Below are 20,552 nucleotides of genomic sequence, written 5' to 3'. Positions count from 1 at the left end.
ATGAAAGGCGTGGGATAATTGACCGCGGCGTGGTTGCCATTGGGGAGGTTGATCATCGATTGTGAAAAAGAAAGAAACGAAGGAAAAGGCGACGGCTGCGGTCGGCTCACCTCATTTCATCGCCGGCGTTCTTCCCGCCACTCCCAGTCAACATTCTCTGACTTCATCTGAATCTGCACTTACCTGCTGCTGCTGCTGCTGTTATGGATCGAGGGTGGGGTGCAGATTTGAAGGTGGCTTGCGAGACTAGCCGTTATATAGGAAACGCCGGAAAGTGAACCAAATTGGTGAGACTTCGGTCTATTTGTGGACTAGCCGTACTTTTATTTCATTACAAATAACTAAAACAATTTAAATTATGTAAAAAAAAAAAAAAACAGTAGTTACAACACTTGACAGTTGGTACCACTATGTCGGAAACGATGCAACTTGAACTTGATTTGGTTCTGTTTGTATGAAGAGATATTCACAAAAATGCAAGAAACACTTCTGAATTTCCTTTCAAATTCTTCCGGATCCAACAGAAAGGCTATTTAACACTCCATTCTCATGCACAGAGTGTGTAATGACTAAAATGCTCCCATTAAAATGAAAAGATAAGATTTTTAAAAAGATAAAATGGAAATTATGTAGATATTAAAAGATGTTACATGAAGTTATAAAAAATTTCTAAAATGCTACCACCTTCTTCTTTCTTTTCCTTAGTGCATATTTGTTGTATGCTCAATCTCTAAGTCGTAGGTTATATGTTACTTGATGGTTGATTGGAAGTCTCCTTCCCTCATAAGGGTAAGTGTTGAATTTCAAAAATTTTACTATACAATTATCTATGATAAAAGTTGGAACATGCCTTCCCATGTTAAAGACCATAACAAGAAAAGCACCTTAAAAATCGTAAATTTTCAATTGTTTTAAAAACTTTTCTTTACCCCTCTTATTCAACTGAAGAAAGTAATGTGACCAAATAAAGAACATTTTCTTGAAGAAACCTAGGCATTAGGACATCCCAACTATGATAATGGAATGACATAATATATAACATGTTCTGCATTTATGTGGTTCTATTCATTTGATAAAAATCATGGGTTTATGTTAAAATATGTTTTGCTGCCAAACTTTTTTTTTGGCTCTTATGACCACCAACATGCTTTTTCAACACATCTCTTTTTTCCTGTCCATGTCAAGAAGCTAAACGTATATTTCTTCAAAATTGAGCTCTTTTTTTTTAAAAAAAAAAAGTGTTATAAGTTTGTGGTACGTGTAGTTATCTATCCAGAAAAATAGGAAGTTTACCAAAGAATATATCAATATCAGTGTTCCGATCGATTTATGAAAAGAATAGCAGTTTCGGAGTGCGAGGCGATTGACAGAACTGATGTATTACATGATCTAACATAATAGAAGATGCTAACATTTTTGTGTCCAGGCAAGACTGAAACGAAAACATGCAAGATTCATCCTTCCACGTGTTGCCAAAGTTGGATAATCAACAACCCCAGGGTGTGCAGAAAACTTTAGAACTTAAATGTGAACAAAATCAAACCATACTTCCTCTTCTTTCTTAATTTGTCTCGTAAAACGATCAGGTCTAGAAACTACTCCCAAACGAGCCATTAAAACTGCTTATTTTCACTGAAAATTTTAATAAAGAAAGACGAAGAGAGCCGACAAAATGAAGAGACATATTAATCAATAACTTGAAGCCGTACAAGAAAGAGAATTCGTACCTGCAACTCCGGTAGACGTTAAGCGGGAACACAAGATCAGGGAAACTGGTGACGGAAACAGAAACGAAGGGGCTCGTGCACCACTTGCAATTTGAGATCAAAATAAATAAAGGTGACGGAAAGATGAAGAAAGGAGTTGGGGCACCACCCGAGCCAAGTCAATGGTGCCCATTGGGTGGTCGGCATTCAGTCAGAACGCCGTCTAAGAGGCTCTTGTATTCTTCTTGAAGTTTTCTTTTCATGAAAATGCAAAGGAGAACGATTGATCGGTGAGTGAGTGAACTCTTTCACGGTTTGAGAGAGAGGGAGAGAAGTTGCGTAGCCGGGAAGGGGAGGTCGATGAAATATACTTGTCATATGTAATCCTAATATGAAGACTTTACAAACTCTTGGTTCGCATCGAGTAATAGTCCCTATTTTAGTTTTAACCTACATAGTAATTGCTCATAGCTTTGCAATCACTTTGGGTGCGTAAAACCCGGAGAACCTTCGGACTACCTCTAGAAACAAGTGAATAAGTTATGGTCTGGCTTTACTCGATATAATTCCAGTCTGTATCGGAATTCCCTCTAACTATCCATATGGCTCCAAATCAGCCTCATTTAGTTTGAACTGACCATTGAAAAGTAATTAAAAATAAAAATATGTTTCATTGACATATTAATCGATGAGGAGATGTCGTAAATATCGGCACCAGTACTGTATATTAGTTTCAGTTTCCTCGCCAACTCTGAGTATTGACAAATATATATAGTTATATGGGGTCATATCACCGACATGATTAAAAGCAAGGAGGGCGCGTTTTATATATATATATGTGTGTGTTATACAAATCGTAAAGGCTGTCAATTCCAACGAATTGAGACCGTGGAGAAGAAGTTGTTAATATAAAGTCCAAACTATTTTTCAAGACTATGAAATACCACTCAATGAAGACATGGTATTTTTCACTTTAACAAACTTATTTTGTTTCCCTCCTTTCCTTTCTCTCACTTTTTTTCTTACAGGGTATTTCAGACTCTTGAAAGACTTTGACTTATGTATTTACAACTTATTTTCATTCTGTAATCTTTGTAGAATCAACGGTCCAAATGATTCTCATAAAAACTTGGCATATAAAAAAGCTGGTAGCTACTTGTCTTCTTTTACATATATATAGAAGCCGGTTTCAAGCTCCTCCTCTTGGCTTTGTGATGGTGATGATAAGATACTAATCAGCACCGGTATCTAGTGAGCAGCTCATAAGTTGACTGAGGAACCATGAGTTACATTTTCCTTATAAAAAGCTGTTATACATAGGTACCTGTTTGAATGAAACAACGATAACGATGGGACCGGACCATTTTCCCCGTTTGTGACACGGACAGCCCCAAAGCTTACGCTGATTCTATTTCCACAAACACCCCAACCAGGTATTCCCACATCCCCTGCAGCTGATACTGATAGCGATCGACTATCCATCCAAGTGGTTCTTGCAAGCAAACATACGTGTGGCTTTTCCAACTAAGGGAGAAAATTAAGCAAACATACAAGTGGTTGTGGGCACAAAGCTTCTATCAGGACCCATTCCGCCAATCACTGCGGGTAAGCGAGAGGAGAGGACCCCTAGTAGACGAGAGATGAAGTCCTTCTTTTCAAGCGTGCACGACCTCACCTGATTTATCAAACTCACTATACAAAAAGCTTCTAAAAAATAAAACAAATAACAGATCGATTCCTGTCTTGTCACCAACGTTGATCCTGATAACTTTGTTGAAAACAGCGATGGACAAACATAAGCCTGGGCATCATGTTGATAAGGACTTGGGCTTGGACTGGTCCACAGTTTATAACTGCACTCTAAACCCGAACACATAATACAAAATAATATTAAACATAAATTATCGAGTTAAGTCGGACTAAACTGAGCTAGTGTCGGGCCAGCCCCAACGCTCATTTTCTAGGCTGGAGCTTGAGTTGGGCTTGGTACCGGGTACCAGGCTTGATGCCCTAGGTTTAGTCAAACATATCTTGGAAAAAAATGAATACAAAAAAATATTTCGTAAATTTACCCGTTTTTGTTTTGCTGTTTTCGCGATCTTTGAGAAGTTGGTGGGAACGTTGGTCCTGTATTGGTTAACATTGAAATGATGTGGTAATCTTCTTAGGCAGCTGTTCGTATTTTTTTTCTTTTTTTGGGAGGAAAGGTGTGGTGATCAATGAAGGCTTTAGAACAGACACCGAGTAGGTATTTATGGCTGCAAAAGTTAGCAACAAGTGCAGATCGGTTGGAGCACTAGAGTGTTTCCCTAGGAAATGATAATCCCATTATGATTTTTTATCCCTTTTTGTTCTCCTGATCAACACTTCATTCTTACAGTATTTGCGACATCAACAGTTAATATCCAGTCTCAGTAGTTATTCAAACGACTCGTCCACCTTTTCTAGTGATGTGGGACGTGCATCAAATTTGAATGACGGGACTTATCTTCTTTGTCACGCAGGAGAGGACCATGTCGTTTTATTGAAAGAATCTGAACTTGTGTTGCCCTCTTTCTCTGTGACTATAAGACAAGTAGGCACAATTGACACTTTTTCTTCCTGCGAACTATTAACAATAGAATTCATATGCTATAAATATAGGTGAACTTCATATTAATGTTTTATTTTCTCAACCAGAATGTTGCTCACATTTGAGATGTTTTTTCACTTTTAAGTTCCTATGAAACCATCAGCTTGTCCGTAGTAGAGGTACATGTCATTATAAACTCAATCTAGAAAAAACTAATTCGCCAACATTTCATATGTACCACTTCAAAACTGAAATATCAGATTAGTTTTTTCATAGTGCTACCACAACAATCTAGTTGGAAGTCATTGGCTGATTGATCATCTTATAAGAAACTTGACTAGAACAATGCCCAGTAACCATTTGATTTGCTCAGCATTGAATTATTCGCCCACTTACGGTACAAAGACTGAAAACACATTAGGGAAAAACGAGGGATTGAACAACTGTGTCAATTGAACAAGAAGGGAAATTATCATTCCAGATAGATGCAAATGAGCAATTAAGTTTGCCTACATGAAACTAGATTGTTTAATGCCATGTTATAGAATTCTAGCAGACTATAAGATGAAATTTGCATATTGCACTGACACTATATTTTATGCATACTGAGTCCCAACAATATATTGGTGGCACTTGGGCCATTATCTCCAGTGAAGATTCTGGCCATTCCGTAGTAAGAGGTCTTCCCTGTCATCTGCTAATCCAATAAAATGTTGCTAATTTTAAGATCTCGATGAATGATGTTGAGCCGGGAATCTTGATGAAGATACAAAATCGCTCTTGCACTTCCCATAGTGATACTGAATCACTTCTCCCAATCCAATGATTTACGCTTGTGTGGGTCTACAATAACGAAACCTACAAATTAGTCTCTCTCTCTCTCTCTCTCTCTCTCTCTCCACACCCTGTGGTCTACAGTAATGAAACCTGCAAATTAGACTACAGTAATGATAAAGCTCAAGCTCAAGTTATTTAACTTGTTTCTATTAAGTCTGTCCAGTTTCTTTTAACGCCTTAACTTGTTTTACTTTTTTTAGTTGCTACTCATTTAGTTATTGTTTCATTATATTTCAGCATTCCTTATGTAGTTAAACTAAGAGCTTTTATAATTTGAACTCAACTTCAAGCATACGTTTGAACTTGAGCTTCACTCATTCATGAACAAATCCAGTTTGAGTTGAGTTTTCATGAATGAGTTTGAGTCGAGCTCGAATTGGGTTGTGAAGCCACCAGCTTATAGCAAGACCCGCTCCACCCAAATAAGAATCAGGAGTTACTTCACACAAATAAGAATCAGGAGCACTGCACCTAGCCTGCACTATTGACTTGGTTTTCAAAGGTCGGTGATCCGGTGAGTTACTCCACCCAAATAAGAATCAGGAGCATTGCACATAGCCTGTCAAACTGGAAACAGTCTTTATCATGCGCCACCAGCCCGACCAACTAAGCTATACTCTTTAATGTCAGTGCGCCGACCACTTGTCCATTGGAATAGTAGTTTATTAGCCAAAAAAGTTACAAACCGATCATTGTCTCATAAGCATGTGGTCACACATTGGGAGTGGCATAGCGGAACCAAATGGCAAGACCACCCATCAAAAAAGGACCTAGGTTTCCCTGTAGTCACTGTCATTCTCTGATGCACTATTTTTCCGATGGTAAACCGTAGCAGACGTTACTATGGACTTGAAGGACATAATAGTAAGTTCATCCAGGCCACTGTAAGACTGTAAACATTTAAAAAATGCCCTTGAATCCCCATTGTCGGCTAGTCTCACATAGCCACTGCCAAAGCAAGTGGTTGGGCCCATAAAAATATACAGATGGCTTCATTATAGATCTTCCCGATCGTAAAAGGATGTTCTTCACAGTTGACAATACCCAGGGACAAGTTGTACAACGAAATACTGCCGAAATTAGAGCGTATTGGCAAGTCATTGGCAGATCAAATTGCCATTATCATCTCAGGGAGTACTTGAACCCCGATAAATTTTCAGAATTTGTATTGCCACTTATAGGGCAATCCCTTTTGCTGGTCATTGAATCGCTACAATTGCTGATGGTACTACTAAAAAACAGAGGGGGTTGTTGCGGAAATGGAAGGATTTTAGAATTTCTTCCAAGCATATGTATAATCTCTGACGTCGTGGGTCTGCTTGCAGGGTCCTCCTGGATGCATAGTAAGCCAAGGTGTACGCATTTTATAATTTGACTTCTCCGAGCTGATTCTCCAAGCACGGGATCCATGAAATCTGTCACTCTGCCCTTGCACCATAGATTCCACGCCTACCATTCAGAGTTTCCATTAGCTACGATGTGTGTGAGAGAGAGAGAGAGCGAGAGAGCTGATAAAATGAGAAATATATAACAAAATTGAGGAACAAGAAGTCACCTAGATACAAAAGCAAACCGCAAAACAAAAGCAAAAAGACGAAAATATACAATACAATGCACAGTAAAATAAGAAAGGTGTGAATAAAGAGGAAAGAAGGAGCGGCACTGTCACCCAACCGCAGACGGACCACGGCGCCTTAGTTGAATGACAAACTGGACATCGCCCTACACAAGACGAGCCACATAATCTGACGAAGAGAATGTGTCCCTGAAGACCCTGTTGTTGCGCTCCTCCCAAATGCGCCACCAAGCTGAAATGAGCCACGATCCCAGAAAGTAGACAGGTGGGGGGAAGGATAAAAGAGGAATAGAAGACGAATAGATGGTGGGTTTGGAAGACTATTAACGATGGAAGGCCAGGTAGAAGCTAGGACCCTAAAGAAGAACAGGCAAGAGGTAAAAAGGTGGACCCGAGATTCAGCCGCGACAAGACAGATGAGACACTGGTTAGCCAAACTAATGCAAAGGCGCTGTAAGTGGTCAAAAATGTTGATGTGACCAGTAAGAAGAAGCCAGACGAAAGCAATGGCACGAGGAAAGGGGCCAGGGGACCAAAGGGATCGGAGTGGGAGTAACGCAACTGAAGGACTAAAGGAAGCCATGTAGCAAGAAGAAAAAGTGAACGCACGAGTAGTTGAGAAATGTCAGGATGGGGATATGGACGATGAGAGGTCAGCAACGTAGAGGAAAAGAGGAAGTGCAGAAAGCATGTCTTTCAAAAAGTGAGAGGGAGAGGGGTGAGAGATTGAACAATTCCAAACATTAGGGGAATGCAGGTCGAATTTGGAACAAATAAATTTGGTGATTGGAGAATACTCAGTTGCCAGATGGTGGCCACTAAGAACACAGAGAAGACTCGCATGCCCAACTAAGATTGCTAACCCCAGCACTCCCTATAAGACGCGGAAAGACAACCACATCCCAATGCGCAAAGCGATCAGAAGGCCGATCCCCATTCCAAATAAACTTACGAATAATCTTATCAAACCTACTTAGAACAGCCACAGGAGACCGATAGATAGCCAGAGCATGGAGAGGAACAGACATGAGATAGTGTCTCGCAAGAGTAATACGGTCTGGGAGAGAAAGCAGTTTTCCCTACCAACATTTGAAGGTGATCAATAAGTTTCTGCTCCACTCCATTCCAAAAAGAGGGTGCAGGAGGCGACAACATAATCTGAAGCTCCAAGTAGTCCATGGTCTGACCAGCAGCCTTACACCCAAAGTATGCTTCAACGAGAAGTATGAGAAAGAATGCAAGACAGCCATCGGTTAACCCACCCAAAGGGGAGGCGACGTTGTCCTCCCCCTTCTTTCATCAACTCTTATGCGTAAGTCATACAACAGATATGAAACCCGGCCAACAAGAGCTTGTAGTTCCATAAGAAGGGAAAGAGGCAGTAATCGACTTACTTTGCCAATCGATTTGAAATGTTACTGCTCTTCCAAAAGGCAGTAACATCATCTTTGTTGGGTGCCTAACACAATTTTTTTCTGTTCTCTATCTGTTAACTAATATCTTTCATTTGATCCGCTTGCAAAAACAATCATATTTTTTGTTACCTTTCCATTTACATGGCGCCCTGCTCGTAACTATTTAAGCATTGCGCATACCATTCGGATGTCTGTTCTCCGCAGACCCAACTCTGTACGGGCTCAAATTTGAGCAGATCCATCATTGGCTCCTTATAATATTGAATCATTGGCATCCTCCAGTCCGGATTCCCATTCTCTCCAGCCTTTTCTACATTTTGGCTTAATTTGATCACATTTACTAAGATCATCCCTAATGAGCCCCTTCTTCTGTTTTTTTTTCCCACCCGAAAAGAACAGCGCCCCCAATGCGTCCCTCCTTCATCTGTTGTGTTTTCGAGCGTTCACCTGTAGTCTCTCTTTCTTTCTCCCCCGATAACTGTATTCTCTCCCGTACCACATAGCCATTGCTAGTGGTTGAGCTCACTAAGATATAAAGATAGCTTCGTAGATCAACCCAATAGTGAATTATTCTTGAAAGTTGATAGTACAAAGAGACAAGCTGCTTAACTAAATATGGAATATAGATCATACTGGCAATGTCATTTAACCGATCACTATATCTACTCATGCAAAGAAATTTGCTACGCTCATCTTAAGGACTGCTTCCACTGCCACTCTAGAGGAACCTGTGATGGTCCCTGAAGTGCTAAAACAGCTGCTGTCACTGCTGAAAACCAGAGGGGGTCGTTGGGGTGTTGGAAGCGTTGGAGAATCACTTTCAAGCATATTTATAATGGCTGACATTGTGGGTCTGCTTGCAGGGTCCTCCTGAACACATAGTAAGCCAATGTGGTAACATTTTAAGATTTCACTTGTTGAGGCTGTTTCTCCAAGCATTGGATCTATGAAGTCTGACGTTCTCCGCGTGCGCCATTGATTCCAGGCCTATGATTCAATTTCTATTAGATACCATTAGAGAGACAGAGAAAGAGAGAGAGAGATAAGACTTACATACTGAGGCAGTGTATCATCCTTTAGAGGGAGGTCAAATCCACCGTACGTCTGACCACTAATAATTTCTAAGAGCAATACGCCAAAGCTATAAACATCGGATTTGACGGAAAATTTCCCATCGATTGCATACTCCGGAGCCATGTACCCACTGTGAGAGTAAGCAGAAAATTTGCTCAAAACGATGACGCACAGAGAAGTGATCAGCGTAGAATAAAATCAAATGTATATCAATGCAGCTAGAAAAAAGATAACATGCAGAATATAAGGAAGTTATTTTTCTGTTGGGTAATCTCTGTCGCTTTTAGGTCTTCCTTTAGATTAAATTTTGTCAATGAAGTCTTTCCAACCAAGCACTTGAAAGCTATTTTCTAGCAGAAAATATTGGGAACATGTTCAATTTGTCGAAGCACAAAAGTGGTTTTCTAAGGAAATGATAATTCTATTATGGTTGTTGATCCCTTTTATTATTCTGGTCATCCGCCTCTTTCTTTGTATTTTTTGCCGCACTAAAAATTTAAATATAGTCTCAGACTAGTGAAAGATTCCTAGATGAGTTATTCAAGTGAAAGTCAAGGATCCTAGTTTTTTGACCCAGTGAGATGGGTGCATCAAATTTCAGTAATACTACTTATGATGCTTTTAGTTGTGTAGGATAGGACCATGTTGTTTCGACTTGGTGCCTGCCATGCAGAGAATGTAAAAGTCGTTGGCCTCTTTTTATGTAGCAGCAAGGCAAATAGGTGTATTTGACACCCTTCCTTCCTGTGAAATCCTAGCAACAGAAGTCATATGATTGAAATGTCGGTGAATTAATTGATGTTCCCCCTTTTTTAGCTTGCAAGATGCTCATATTTGAGTTGGATTTAAACTTAAATTTCCATGAAACTTCCTGGTTGTATGTAGTGGATGTACATGGTATTATAACTTCATTCATAAAAGAAAGAAAAAACACTTTAAACAGACCAAAGTTGCCAAAATTTCACATGAACCAGTTTCATACTGGAACAGGCTAGTTTTTTCATAAAGCTACCAAAACAACCTAGTCAAGACTAAGAGTCATACGTGCCAACAAACAGTCAAGTTTGCATACGTGAAACTAGATTTTGTACTAGCATGTCATAGAATTCTAACAGACCATATGATGAAAAATTGCATATTTCACTGGATTTTCACCAATCTTACACATACTAAGTGCCAACAACGATATCGGTGGTTTTTGGGTCATGATCTCCGCTGAAGATTCGGGCCATTCCAAAGTCGGAAATCTTTGCGGTCATATGTTCATCCAATAAAATGTTGCCTGCTTTGAGATCCCGATGAATGATGTTGAGCCGGGAATCTTGATGAAGGTATAGTATCCCTCTTGCACTTCCCATAATTATTTTGCATCTTTTCTTCCAGTCCAATGATTTACGCTTCTCTGGGTCTGCAGAAAACCCGCACATTAGTATCCCTGTCTCTTTATCACATTTGCGGTCAAATTTAACCGTTCCCTTAGTTTCAAGCTAACTAGCTAGATATTCTTTTTAGAACAGGAGTAAATCTAGATGGCAGTCTTGGTTACTCGTTTGCTGTTCAGATAACACAAGTCTAATTAAGGAGCTGCCTAGCTAATAAAGATAAACATATATGAAGTCCATTCCTTTGGGCAATAGCTATTTGACTACATATATTCTCAAAAATTCCAACAAATATATCTTCAAGTAAGCAGGCATTTTTAATCACCATTAGGAGAAGCAACAGTCTTTTTAGCGGAAAAGCTGTGAGTCTAAAAGGAAAAATGAGAACTAAAGATGTTCATCACCACAAAGAAAAGCATCAAGGCTGCCATTCGGCATGAATTCGTAGATAAGCATCTTTTCTTCCCGCTCTACGCAACAACCCAATAAACAAACCAAGTTCTTGTGTTGAAGCTTTGCGATCAACGTGACTTCATTCATAAACTCCTTCAGGCCTTGCCCAGATCTCTCTGAAAGCCTTTTCACTGCAACAAGCCGACCATTGAGTTCACCCTGAGAGGAACAGACGATGTAATCTATGTTACATTGTCGCAGGTGCCACATGAGAATGGAGAAACATAGGCATTGTAAGTTAGAGGCATTGCTAGAAATGTGTTGGTTAAGGTAACGTTGACAGAACTGTTAAGAAGGAATTAAACAATAGACAATGAAGCACAGATGAATATTCGCCTATCACATGAGTAGAAAGGAAACAAGAAGTCTACATAAAAGAATTGGTATAAGGCAATGACAACAAATGTAGATCAAGACTTACAAAGGCATCACAATTGATAACAGCTATGTCCCAAGGGTGCAGGGTGTGGATGCTGGTGGTGTAGGACATGGTAATTTTCAACAAAAAAAAAAAAAGGTGCGGGTGCAGAACAGATAAAAATTATATATATATATATATATATATATATATATATATATATCACATGTTATATAATTTTCAATTAACTATTTGATAGTCTTATTTCTCTATGTTTACATTTTAGTCATTATAACTTTTTTGTTAGGGCTAGTTTAGTTGGTAATTTAAAAATGTCAGTTTTGGATCGGTTCCGCTTACTTTACAGCACTCGATGTGCTGTGATGGGGAAGCAGCAGCACCAACATTAACATAGGTGTGGCAGCTGTTTAGGTGCACACATGCAACATAGGATAAAAGTCTGCATAGGATTTAATTATGTAGATGTACGTGACAATGAAATAGTATTTAGTGAAGTACCTTATAGACAAGGCCAAATCCTCCTCTTCCGAGCTTGTTCTCGTACGAGAAATTATTGGTGGCTGCCTGCAATGTTCTTAGGCTGTACTGAGGCAGCTCATGGTTTCTTTCATCCTCAGTGAGACTACTCATGAGTGAAGCCATCTCACAGTTGTATTTTCTTAGCTCCTCTGCCACAAGAGTATAGTATTGAAAAAATGAAGATCACTTATGAAAAATGAAGATCACTTATGATAACATGAGAAGTCATGTAAAGCCGCCTCGAAAAATTTGCTCTGGATAGTGGAACTTACCATTAAGTCGTTTCCTCTTTTGCGCATGGAAATGCAACACGATAGTCCCCATTGCTAGCAGCAGTATCCCTGCTGTGGAGGAAATGATAATCACGGTTCTCCTCTGGTTACCATTTTTACTTCCTGCTGAGATAAGCAAAGTCAATTAATCTTATTTATGTCTCAAAGAGAGAAAATGATGCGAAAACTTGGAGGTAGGCAAAAAATTGTTTTCTCGTTGTCCCAAACTCTATTGCCAGATTACGTCAAACTATGAGGTTCGATTAATGGCCAAAGCAAATGATCGAGAGCAGAAGAACGAAACAGGACGGGGCTCACCTGGTGAGGTAAAAAAGAAAGGCCAGGTGTAGTGGATGATGGCGCAGTTCGGGCAAACAAACCGCCACACTCGACCTAGCGTGTGATTCTTCCCGATCTCTTTGATAGCATACTGGAAGCACGCCGAGCAATCCGCTGAGCTGATGTCAATGGTGCACTGCGCCAGGCTGTAGCTGGTGTACCCGCCCTTTGGCTCTATCATGGTGGCAAACCGCTTCGAGTTATCGGCAGCCTCTTTCCCCAATGGGTATACCCACTCCATGCCGTCGGACTTGGCAAACAGCTGGGAATTGTCCGTCCACACGATGGGGAATTTCGGTTCAAAGGTCCCCAAGAACCGCTTGCTGGAGAAGCGAAGGAAGCAGGCCTCGAACCATATCATGGCAGAGCTGTTGCTTGGGCATTCGATCTTGACCTTCTCTACGGCGGCGGCGATGCATTTCCGGCATATATCTGCAGGGATGTCGCCTCGACATATAGCAAAGCCGTAGATAGTATCGGTGGATTCGCCGACGGAGGTGTTGGAGAAGCCCATAATGGGAATGGAGTCGACCAAGTAGCGAAATATCTCTTCCAAGTTTTGCCGGTAGATGGGGGACAATCCATCTGCGCTTGGAAAGCAGATTCTGTCCAAGTAATTGTTCTGTCTCAGTCTTGCTTCGATGGGATCTTCAGTCATGCTCGGGTGAACCGATGGAGGAGATTGCAGCAGCCCAAGAAGAAGAATTAACAGACATGAAAGGCGTGGGACAATTGACCGCGTTGTGGTTGCCATGGGGGAGGTTGATCATCGATTGTGAAAGAGAAAGAAACGAAGGAAAAGGCGACGGCCGCGGTCGGCTCACCTCATTTCATCGGCGGCGTTCCACTTCCAGTCGACATTCTCTGACTTCGTCTGAATCTGCACTGACCTGCTGCTGCTGCTGTTATGGATCTGACTACCGCGGATTTGAAGGTGGCTTGCGAGACTAGCTGGTATATAGGAAAGGCCGCAAAGTGAACCGAATTGGTGAGACTCCGTCTATATATGGACTGATTTATTTAAGCCGTATTTTTATTTCATTACAAATAACTAAAACAATTAAAATTATGTAAACGATAAAAAACCAGTTGTTACATGACTTTATTTTGGTTCTGTTTGTTTGAACAGATATTCACAAACATGCAAGAAATACTTGTGCATGTCATTTCAAATTCATCCAGATCCAAAAGAAAGGCTATTTAGATGCCACACCTCAGGGGTGTGTAATGACCAAAATGCCCCTACTAAAACGAAAAAAGAAAAACTAAAATATACATGGCTTTATAAAAAAATTCTAAGTGCACACAGCTCAATCTCTACTTACAGGTTATATGTTATGGTCCCTAACAAAAGTCACGTGTTATGGGTAGAAAATAATTAAAAGACCCATGATAGTTGAATGGAAGTCTCTTTCCTCATAAGGGTAATTGTAGAATTTAAAAATTTTACTCTGTAAAATTATCAATGATAAAAGTTGGAACATGTCTCCCCACGTTATGACCATAAGATAACATGAAAAACACCTTAAAAAGTGTAAATTTTCAATTGTTTTAAATATTTTTCTTTACAACTCCTATTCAACTAAAGAAAGTACTGTGACCAAACAAATGACATTTCATTGATGGAAACCTATGCATTGTGACAGTTTACCTATGACAATGGAATGTCATAATATATAACATGTTCTGCATTTATGTGGTTCTAATAATTTAATAGAAATCATGTGTTTATGTGGTTCTACTGATTTGATAAAAATCAGCCATTCTATCGTTGTTTTATGTTAGAATATGTTTTGTTGCCAAATTTTTTGGCTCTTGTGACCACCAACATGCTTTTGCATCTGATCTCTTTTTTCCTGTCCATGTCAAGAAGCCAAACGTATATATCTCCAGAAGGGAGTTATTTTTTCTAATACAAGAAGCCGACGAATGTGTCAAGTATTTCTTGCATGTGTCTAATATTTACTTACATGGAAAATTTGAAAAATTTTATTTTAACTATTGTCTTAAAACTATTAATCAACACAAAAAAACGAGCATTACTAGCTCCACCTTTACCCAAGCCGGGCCAGCAGGGCAATGACTTCCTAGGATATTTTGAAAAATCAAAATTTTATATGTAATATTGTCAAAAAAAAATAATAGGGTTTCTGTTTTCAAAAATTACGATATGCGTCCTACACTTGATGTGATCGCCAGCCTATATGCAGGAGCACCACAAACATGTTCTGAATTTTCTGCAACGAAGAACAGCAGAATCTACATGCAGAGATGAATAATTAAAGAAAAAAAAAAAGAACGTAATAGTTGCGGCCAGAAACATGCATGGGGTATAAATATTATATGCAGCTGACCTAAGTCACTGTTGTATGATCTTAGGTTTGTCATGTACATATCCAATGCCCCATAAAAAAAAGGGTTTTATGGCCTCGCCTCTGCTTTGCCCTGCTTGTTGCATGTGTAAACGGATCTATGTAGTAATGAAATTACTTTGCCAGACCAGACAATATATCAATATCAGTGTTCACATCGATTTACAAAAAGAATAGCAGTTTTGGAGTTCGGGGCGATTGACAGAACTCACGTATTACAGGATCTAACATATTTGTGTCTAGGCGTCGATAGTCCCATAACAGCGAGATTCATTCATCGCAGGGTGCTGCAGAAAACTTCAGAACTTCAATGTGAACGAAATCAAACCATACTTCCTCTTCATTCTACTTAATTAGTCTCATAAAATCGCACGCATAAAATCATCAGGTCTAGAAACTACTCCCACATGAGCCATTAAAACTGTTTATTTTCAATGGAAATTTAATAAAGAAACACGAAGAGAGCCGACAAAAAATAAAGAGAACGTAGTAAACAAAAACTTGAAGCCGTACAAGAAAGAGAATTCGTACCTGTAACTCCGGTAGACGTTAAGCAGGAACTCAAGATCAGGGAAACTGGTGAGGGAAACGGAAACGAAGGGTTCGTGTGTTGGAAAAGGTAATGCGGGCCCTAACTCAGCTACAAACTCAAATTTATGCGGAGAAAATCTAGCAGAGTCTCGACGTCCAAACTGATACTTAATAAGAACTTGGCAAAGTATACTTGAACAAGTAAACTATTTATTCATCAAATTGGATATTACAAAAGAGGGCTTAAGAAAACTCACCTCGACTCACGCAGTGAGCTAACATACCCAACGCCCTTGCAGCATACACTTGAAACTTTAACTCGAGTTCACAAAGTGAACACACGAGCTAACACTCACCAGCTCATAAAATGAGCACACACCCAACTCACAAAGTGAGAACCTAAGATCACTCAACACACCCAACTCACAAAGTGAGAACCCAAGATCATTCAACTTGATTTTTCTCCTTACACTCTCACTATGACCCAACGTCCCTATTTATAGGGAGATAAAGTCGGTGGTGGATGCTTCCACCGACTTCCACATTTACTTTTCTTTATTTTATTTAATTATTATTTTTCTTCTTTAATCATTACATAACCACCGACTTAAAATTGAGACTCTCACCGACTTTACAAATGAAGAGGCTACAAGCCTCTTGAGTCATCTCGACTCTTCCAAGAGAGTCGGTGATGACTCTCTACATCGTGCACCACTTGCAACTTGAGATCAAAATAAATAAAGGTGACGGAAAGATGAAGAATCGGGTTGGGGCACCACCCAAGTCAAGTCAATTGTTCTCATTGGGTGGTCGGCAGTCGGTCAGATCGCCGTCTAAGAGGCTCTTGTATTCTTCTTGAAGTTTTCTTTTGCTGAAAATGCGAAGGAGAGCGATTGATCGGTGAGTGAGTGAACTCTTTCACGGTTTGAGAAAGAGAGAGCGGTTGGGAAGCCGGGAAAGGGAGGTCGATGAAATATACATTGTCATATTTGTTCCTAATATGGAGACTTTACAAACTCTTGATTCACATCGAGTAATATTCCCTATTTAGGTTTTAACCTAAATGGTAATGCTCATAGCTTTGCATCACTTCTGGTGCGTAAAACCGGGTGAACCTTAGGACTACCTCTAGAAATAAATAAATAAGTTATGGACTGACGAATAAGTGTGATTTGGCTTTACTCGATATAATTCCACTGTCTATCGGAATTCCCTCTCACTCTCTGTAATGCTCCAAATCAGCCTCAGTCATTTTGTACTGACCATTAAAAAAGTAATTAAAAATAAAAATATTTTTCATTGACATATTAATCGACGAGGAAATGTCGTAAATATCGGTATCAGTACTGTATATGGGTTTCCTCGCCAACTGTGAGTTTTGACAAATACATATAGTTATAAGGGATTCAATATATATACATGTGTGTGTGTGTGTTTGTGCGTGTCAACTTGATACAAATTGTATTGGCTGAAGATTCCAAGGAATTGAGGCAGTGGAGAAAAAGTTGAAAATATAAAATGCGAATTATTTTTCTGAATATGAAATACCACTCAAAGAAGACAAGGTATTTCACTTTAACAAACTTATTTTATTTCCCTCTTTTCCTTTCTCTCACTTTTTTTTTTCTTAAAGGGTATTTCAGACTCTTGAAAGACTTTACTTATGTATTTACAACTTATTTTCATCCTCTAATCTTTATAGAATCAACGATCCAAATGATTCTCATAAAAACTTGGCATATAAAAAAGGTGGTAGGTACTTGTCTTCTTTTATATACGGCCAAACATCGGAAAGAGGCCGGTTTCAAGCTCCTCCTCTTGGCTTTGTGATGGTGATGATAAGATAATAATCAGCACCGGTATCTAGTGAGCACCTCTTAAGTTGACTGAGGAGCCATGAGTTACATTTTCCTTATAAAAAATTGTTATACATAGGTACCTGTTTGAAAGAAACGGCGACAATGATGGGACCGGACCATTTTCCCCGTTTGCGACACGGGCAACCCCAAAGGTTACGCTGCTTCTATTTCCACAAACACCCAATCATGTATCCCCACATCCCGTGCAGCTGCAGCTGATAATGATAGCGATCGACCATCCAATCCAACTGCTTCTTGCAAACAAACATACATCTGGTTTTTCCAACTGAGGGGGAAAATTAAGCAGGGAGTGAGTACTACCACACGGCTGCCTTGCCATCTGGTTGTGGGCACACCAACTTCTATCAGGACCCACTCCACCAGTCACTACGGGTAAGCGAGAGGAGAGAACCCTAGCTAGTCGAGAGATGAAGTCCTTCTCTTTTCCTTGCTCAGGTCCAGTTCTGTGCTCGGCAGTTGGTGCACTGCTAAATTTGGTTCTCAAAGTTCTAATAAGAATGAGGAGCACTGCACCTAACCAGTCAAACTGGAAACAGCTCATTCCATGTACCACCAGCCCTACCAGCTAAGCTACGTGCTCCTTCAAGTCAGTCCACCAGCCATTAGTATTTTAGAATAGTACTGTTTCATTAGTAAAGCAAGTTACAAACCCGTCAGCATACAACTAATTGTCTCCCATCAAAACAAAGAAGTAAGTGTGTACAGTCACACCTTTCTAAAGGCAGAGCGCAACCAGGTGGTAAGGCCGCATGCCCGTGAAAAAAGGTTTTGGTTTCCAACCTGTGTCGTCTCTGCTGCACTATTTTCTACTGTAGAGTTAAATAATCAATTCTCACAAATTTGGAATAAGTTCCGAAAGAAAGTGGTTTCAGCCAATTCGTCCTACATAGGTTCTTTACAAGCGTGCACGAGATGACCTCACCTGATTTATCAAACCCACTATACAAAAAGCTTTTAAAAAATAATTCAATAACACATCAGTTCCTGTCTCGTCTCGTGATGTGGGACGTGCATCAAATTTCATTGATATGACTTATCTTTCTTGTCACGCAGGAGAGGACCATGTTGCTTTGTAGAAAGAATCTGGACTTGTGTCTGTGTCACTGACTTCATATTGTAGGACCCCTTCTCCTGTTTTTTTTTTTAATGAAACTTTGGTTTTTTTTCTGCATATCTTTTGATTTTGCTTTCTTTGCTATTTTTCTTTTGCCGCTTTTCTTACTTGTTCTTTAGTGACGCTTTGTCACTGCTTTTCGTCTTGACTAAAATCCCATTTTGTCGGTTCTGCATTTGTTTAAATAACTTTACTGAAGGCCTCAAAACTTATGTGGTTAAAGGCATACTTAAGGGTTCTTCTATATTTGTTTTGTGCAACCTAACACTTTTCTTCTAAAGTGCTTGCCATATATATCAAGAAAACAAGGGATAGATTTCAGAACAGGTGTAACCGTGTAAGTGTTGATAGAAATCTTGATTACTCATTTCTTGTTCAGATTACAGAACGCTTACTAATATAGCTGCGTAAGATACACGCACGATTTTTTAGCATAGATAGTTAAACCCCATCCCGCTTAAGATACACAGACACAAAGATAGATAGTCCCCACATATTTTCCCCACCCAATACCCCCTTCTCGCTCTCTCTATTCTACACATATGCACATTTGAATGAGGATGTTATAGTTATAGTTTCATGAAGATGCAACTAATGAATGAGGATGTTAATAGTTTCATCGTATGATCGAGGGAGAGAGAGAGAGGGAACTTCTAGGCATTTCGAAATAAAGTGATGTGTATATTGTAAAGCAGTTTCCTTCTAAGCATTTCGAAAGGAACAAATACATACCTGAAGATTGAAAAGACACAGAATGTCCTCGATTCAATTACTTGATTATATCGGTTCCTTGAAATTATTTATTTCAGCGTCGACTGGCCCATACCATTTGGATCTCTTTTCATTCTAATTTGGGTGGATCCGTCGTTGGTTGATGTCGAATTAATCATTTGTATCCCAAAATCTGAGTTCGTGTTTTATGCCGCGTCTACGAAATTTAACTGTTTGTAATGACATTATTCAAATCGGAGAAGAAGTTGGCTTCAAACTTTTTGAAAGGCAAAATTTAGAACTCAAACTGACTTGACATTTCACATTTACGTAATATCAGGCAAATACATAACTGCATTTCGAACTGGGTGCCAAATCTTGTCCATGATTAACAACCCCATCCTTAGTAGATTTATCAAGAAACATGGACTCTTGGTACATGTTTTTTTTTAATGTTTTTAAAAAAGATGAATCTTGGAGTGTGGATTTTTTCCAATAGGCTTTCTTAATTTGGCCGTTATGTTATTTTACATTTTGTGGGTTTGTCCTAATTCTATGTTTAAGAGGGGTCAGTTCCTTGTATTCTTTGATCTTTCTTTGAGAGGCAGCAGTGGGACCATAGATGTCAAAGAAACTTGTTTTCGAGCCACATAAAATCCGTTTGTTTTTTTCCTTTTCTTGTCTGGGTATTGAGAGAGAGCTTCGTACCTGACAGTGAAGGCAACCGGCTCCTTGCCTCCCCACTCTTAAAGAGAGAAAGAATGCAAGACAGTCCTATGTTAAACCACCCAAGGAACTGAGGCTGCACACGAACTCCAGCTCGCTTAAAAAACTCGAGCTTGAGCTCGAGTCAAGCTCCTTATAGCAAGCTCAAGCTCAACTCAACTAAACAAAATCGAGCCGTAACTCGACTTGTTTAACCTATTTAACTCGTTTAGGCGTTAACTTATGTAAGCATTAACTCGTTTAACTTGTGCAAGCGTTAGCTCAACTCAACTAAACAAAATCGAGCCGTAACTCGATTCGTTTAACCTATTTAACTCGTTTAGGCGTTAATTTATGTAAGCATTAACTCGTTTAACTTGTGCAAGCGTCAACTCATTTAACTTGTGTAAATGTTAACTAATGTAACTTGTATAAGTGTTAACTCATGTAACTTGTGAGAATTTGTTTTTACCCTAAAAGTTAAATGTGGTGATTCAGTGAACCGATTTTGGTAATATTATATAGAGTACCAGTGCAAGCTGAGTCGAGTATAAAGAAGTTGAATTTTTGAAACTCGAACTCGACTCGTCTATCATTTCAAGTATATTTGTAAGCTCAAACTCAGTCGGTTTATAAACGTGTCGTGCACAAGACAAGTTTTTCCAAGCCAGTTCGAGTAACCTGAATTGGCTGGGCTCGTTGTTCAGCCCTACAA

The 20,552-nt window shown here is 39.5% G+C and overlaps 1 protein-coding gene across 5 annotated transcripts in view; it reads right to left on the bottom strand.

Moving 5' to 3' along the window:
• Nucleotides 1-8,174: 8,174 nt before the first annotated feature.
• Nucleotides 8,175-20,552, bottom strand: part of LOC116246949 (cysteine-rich receptor-like protein kinase 44) — a 49,792-nt gene continuing 37,414 nt past the window's right edge. For 2 of the 5 annotated variants that reach the window (XM_050076260.1, XM_050076262.1), the window contains 7 exons: nt 12,504-13,475; nt 12,186-12,308; nt 11,893-12,062; nt 10,967-11,174; nt 10,351-10,588; nt 9,160-9,310; nt 8,175-9,093 (listed from right to left, as the gene is read on the bottom strand). In XM_050076260.1, coding sequence (XP_049932217.1) covers nt 8,773-9,093; nt 9,160-9,310; nt 10,351-10,588; nt 10,967-11,174; nt 11,893-12,062; nt 12,186-12,308; nt 12,504-13,278 — 1,986 coding nt within the window. In that variant the 5' untranslated portion in view covers nt 13,279-13,475 and the 3' untranslated portion in view covers nt 8,175-8,772. Of the gene's footprint in view, nt 9,094-9,159; nt 9,311-10,350; nt 10,589-10,966; nt 11,175-11,892; nt 12,063-12,185; nt 12,309-12,503; nt 13,476-15,108; nt 15,184-15,684; nt 15,935-20,552 lie in introns of those variants that run through there. The other 3 variants (XM_050076263.1, XM_050076261.1, XM_050076264.1) reach the window with 3 other exon arrangements.

This window comes from Nymphaea colorata, chromosome 2, assembly GCF_008831285.2.
Source record: "Nymphaea colorata isolate Beijing-Zhang1983 chromosome 2, ASM883128v2, whole genome shotgun sequence".
Taxonomy (NCBI): Eukaryota; Viridiplantae; Streptophyta; class Magnoliopsida; order Nymphaeales; family Nymphaeaceae; genus Nymphaea; species Nymphaea colorata.
Note: the sequence above shows the minus strand (reverse complement) of the source record. Positions and strands in the feature narration are given on the sequence as shown.